Source organism: Sesamum indicum, linkage group LG6 (genome assembly GCF_026168435.1).
Source record: "Sesamum indicum cultivar Baizhima isolate 11 linkage group LG6, ASM2616843v1, whole genome shotgun sequence".
Lineage (NCBI taxonomy): Eukaryota > Viridiplantae > Streptophyta > Magnoliopsida > Lamiales > Pedaliaceae > Sesamum > Sesamum indicum.
In genome coordinates, this window is record NC_142662.1 from 3,023,995 (window position 1) to 3,029,131 (window position 5,137).

The 5,137-nt window shown below is 32.1% G+C and overlaps 1 protein-coding gene across 1 annotated transcript; it reads left to right on the top strand.

Annotated features, from left to right (window-relative positions):
- The first annotated feature begins 1,620 nt into the window (after positions 1–1,620).
- LOC105165200 (uncharacterized) lies at positions 1,621–3,125 on the top strand. Its single transcript, XM_011084126.3, has one exon. It carries the CDS (start codon positions 1,830–1,832, stop codon positions 2,913–2,915), a length of 1,086 nt encoding a protein of 361 aa, XP_011082428.1. The 5' UTR covers positions 1,621–1,829; the 3' UTR covers positions 2,916–3,125.
- Positions 3,126–5,137: the final 2,012 nt, after the last annotated feature.

A 5,137-nucleotide genomic window follows, 5' to 3' on the forward strand; every position in this document is an offset into this window, starting at 1 on the left:
AACATCAAACCTACACTACTTATTTTAAAATATTTTAAATTACCTCAAAATACAAATCCAAATATATTATCTATTTTCAACACATATTTATTTATCTCTATTTTTTTTCTCTTTATCTCCAAAATACAAAACAAAACACTCAAAACACAAATCCAGACACTATGAAAAAAGATTCTACTTCTTAAAAGATTATGGATAAATTACTATTATACTATATGAAATTTAAGATAATTATAAATACTACTCAACATAAAAAATGATTATGTAGAGGTAAGGTAAAAATTGTTATTTTACCTTGACTGATTTTTTTTATAAAAAAAAATAAATTTTTGGAAAAACAAAAAAAATTAAAAATGAGTAAAGTAAATAATCTATAGATTATATTAGTCCACAAAAATATTTAAAAGAATCTAAAAATATATAAAATTATGATTCACAATCTACAATGATATTTTGGTTAGTGCACAACAGAAATTGAATCCAAATCTACCGAAATGAATTTGTTGTTATATGAACATTAAAATGAGGAGGTATTTGTAAATTGTCGAACACTGAATAGTCATTTGTAATTATGCTAAGTTTCAGGAGACGTGACTATAATTTATCAAAAATTTATTAGAATTAACTATAAAGGGTATACTTGATGTATATGCATAATACAAAATTTTATTATGTGTACTTAATTATAAAAAGAGAATAAAGAAAAAATTATTGAGTATATTATTAATTAATTAATCAAGAATATTGTGTATATTATTAATTAAAAAAATTATGGATGATTTCTTTGTGTACTAATCAAGAACTATAATTTGATTTACTTTACATGAATTTATTAGGTATTTGATTCCTTATTTGAATTATCAAAATATTGAGATTTTTTTTAGTTATTTATTTATGGCAAGATATGATTTGAATTATTTTAAACAATAAAATTTTCCATATTTTGCACATGTGTGCATATGAAATAATGTTAGGATACTTCATTTAAAGTACTAATAAATAGACATATTTCTCCTTCTAAGTGAAAATCAAGGAGAATATTAACATAAAAAGGTTAAATTGCAATCAACTTTTATGGGATTTGAAAAAATTATGAGTATTTTCTGATTATTTGAAAAATTATTAATACCTCTTGATTATTGATTAAATTATGTAATCATTGAATAGAGACCTGAAATGCTCAATTTTGCCGTTATAGTACACTTTTTTAGAAAAAATTATAAAATAATATGGCGAGGTAGATGAAAATTTTTTAAAAATTATAAAAATTATCCACTTAGTATATAAAATTTTTTCAAGAATAAATAAAATTATAAATCATAATCCACAATGACATTTGGATCAATTCACCACAAAAATGAACGAAAGCCTAATAAGTTTAACGGATTGTGCTTAGCTGTTGGATGACTAATAAAATAAAGAAGTATTAATAATTTTTTAATAATAAGAGAATATTTGTAATTGTAAAAAGTTTAAGAAAGTTGATTGTAATTTAAATAAAAAACAAAATAAAATAAAAAAACTAACAATGTCTTTCCTAATAAGATGCAGCGTGGAGTAAATATGGGCATATCAGTCTTTTACTCGAGGTTGGTGACCAGCCCAAACCTTGTAAACTTAAACCAATAATTTCTCGAAAAACCGAAATAGAGAAACAGAGCACAGGCGCCACAGCCCCTCCTCGCTCAGCTGCTCGCACCACTTTCTCTGCTTCTGCCTACAATAATTACGTGTCCATTGTCCAACAAACAGTAAGTCAGACCACACATTCTGCACTCTTTTCCTCAGTTTCTCTCAGACTCTCTCCTTTTGCCCACTCCCCTCCAATAATGCTTCTCTCCGACCCTAACACCGCCGGCGGTTCCTCGGCCGCGGACCCTCCGCGCTTCAGTGAAGATATTGACAGCACTTGCTCCACCCCTTTTGTCAGCGCCCCGTCCAGCCCGGGACATGGTCCCTCAGGTTATTTCTTCAGTGCACCTGCTAGCCCAATGCATTTCCTACTTTCGAATGCGAAAACTAAAGCGTCTTCTACTGATTATGAGCCTGTTTTCCTGTCCTCTGATTCGGGCTCGTTCGAGTTCGAGTTTTCTTCTCGGTTTTCACCTAATGGGTCGGGCGGAAATGGGTCCATGACGTCTGCTGATGAACTGTTCTTCAACGGTCAGATCCGACCCATGAAATTGTCTTCTCATCTAGAGAGGCCTCAGGACACCGTTGCGTCATTTGTAGATTTCTATAATGAGGAGGATTCGGTAGATGTCACAAATGTAAGAGGCAGAGATCTGAGGGTGCGGGGTACTAAATACTCGCACCGCAAAGCCAGATCCATGTCGCCATTACGCTTCGGACAGTTCGAATGGCATGGGTTGAAACCCATCGACGCGAATCAAGAGAATGAAGCCAAGGAGAATGAGTCGAGCGAGACGACGCCGTCGTGCTCGGCATCTTCATCGCGTTCATCTTCATCTGGAAGAAACTCGAAGAAGTGGTTATTTCTGAAGGATCTTTTGCATCGGAGCAAAAGCGAGGGAAGAACCCAAAACAAGGAGAGATTCTGGTCCGCGATATCATTCTCCCAGGTGAAGGAGAAGAAAACGTCATCGTCGCCGTCGCCTTCTCCGGTGCTGTCCCCGTCATCCTCCCGTGACGAGAAGAAAGGCAAAACAGAGACAAAGAAAGAAAGGAAAGCTCCAGCTACTGTGAAACCGGCGAATGGGGTGTGGAGACGGCGGGTGCCGCCGTCAGCCCACGAGTTGCATTACACAGCAAACAGAGCTCAAGCGGAGGAGATGAAGAAAAAGACGTTTCTCCCATACAGGCAGGGGCTTCTGGGGTGCCTGGGTTTCAGTTCGAAGAGTTATGGCGCTTTCAGTGGATTTACTAGAAATCTGAACCCCATTTCTTCCAGGTGAAAATTAAACCAACAAAAGTTCTGTATAGTTTGTGGCAGTAAGTATTTATTACTAATAATAATTCAACCTATTTATTTTTCTGTTCTTGCCATGTTTATGGCAATAGCTTCTGTATACTCGAGAAGCTTTGCTGGTAGATCACTTGTTGCGATGTGGATAATTTCTCCATAGTTCCACTTCTTTAATTTATGAATGTTTGTTCTTTTGTGAGCTCATGATCTCATCAAATCCATTACCCTACTTCACCAAAGAAGTAGATTAACCAAAAAAGAAAGCCGATAGAGTTCCTCCTCAAGTCATTCTCATGATTATTGACCGACCCTTGATGATGTTTCAGAGATTTGTCAATTACATCATGTGTAATTGTGTTTGACAATATGATGCTTAAGCCGATGCTTAGTTGCCATGTGTTTGGAGAGAGGAGGGCCATATGCAGAATAATGGGTTAATGGTGGTATAAATGCAGTATGCTCCAGCAAGTCCCACATGGGGGGGGGGGGGGGTTCTCCGTTTGGTACAAGATAGTGAGAGCCCAGTTCTTTCAGATTCACATGTGCAAGAAATTGGAATCTTGATGTTGCCCCATGCCCTGTACCTTATGAAAAGCGATGCATGTCCTTTTTGGATGTTCGCTCTTTAACTTTTCTTCTGCAGTTCTGCTGCAAAATATCCACTGGATTCCTCTTGTTCTTGGAATCTAATTATCATACTCTGTTCTGATAAGTGTTCACCCTGATCTTGGATTTACTGTTGCATTTCTAATATTAGTAGAATATTATAGGAAGTAGAATTTCTTTGGTATTCAACTTTTTTTTTTCTAGTTGAATTCTATATCTTATTCTTTATTTTTATTTACATTTAAATAAGACAGAATTGTTTAAATTTCTTGAAAAGATTCACAAACTTTTTAAGATAAATTAGTTTAGTAACAAGACTTCCATGATTTTTTTAGTGGATTAATTATAATTACATTGTGAATCTTAATGATTAACAATGAAATTTTCAGTATACTGAAGTTCAAATTAAAATAATAATTTTTGTTAATTATAATTAACTAATAACTGCAAAGTACACAAATACGCGTATAATTTCTAAGATGAACTCATAACTTCATAATCACAAGAGTTTCAACTTCGTAAAGTCGAAGGGCTTTCCGAAGTTAAGTTGATTTAGATTAGAATAATTACATTTACGCTTTCCGACTTATAGTTTATTTACACAACTTTTTCATATTTTTTAGATAAGTTAATTCCGCATACACCTATTAGAAATGTCAATATTATTTATAAAACCACCACAGATTTTCAAAAAATTATACATACAACCCTCTTACCCTATCGAAAAATATTTCAACATCATTACACAAATTATCACTATTTTTTGATTGTTAAAGATGATTTTTGCAGTTATGCAAAAAATAGGGAAGATTTGTGTAATAGGCACACCATATATTAAGAAATGTAAGTGCAAAAAAGTCACAATTTTTTTAAATAAATTAATTAGTAAGATAATGCAAGCACTTTTGTGAAATCTATTTTGCCACACAAAAAATGTTTATTTTTTATTTTTTATTTACATATAAATAAGACACAGTTGTTTATATTTATTGAAAAGATCCACAAACTTTCTTAAAGATAAATTAGTTAGTAACAAGAATCCCATGATGGTTTTTTTTTTTTTTGTGAATTAATTATAATTACATTGTGAATCTTAATAGTTAACAATGAAATGGTCAGTATACTAAAGTTCAAAGTAAAAGAACAATTTTTATTAATCATAATTAATTAATAATTATAATATAAAAAAACACTCCCTGTAATTTTTAAAATGAACTCGTGACTTCATAGTTATAGCGTTTCAACTTTGTAAAGTCAAATGGCTTTCCAAAGTTCAGTTGATTTAGATTGGGATAATTACATTTATACTCCTTCATCTATAATTTATTTACACAAATCTTTCATATCTTTCAAATAATCACAAATACATTCGCCAGAAATGTCAATATCGTTTATACAAATCACAACTGTTTTTTTGAAAAATTATATATTTAAAAAAAAACATCAACATTATTATACAAAAAATTCCTACTTTTTGACTGTTAAGGATAATTTCTGTAATTATACAAAAATAATTAATTTATATAAATATATTATAGATCAGAAAATATAAATATAATTATCCTTAGCTATTGATATGGGTGGGTGGGTGGGTGGGTGGGTGGG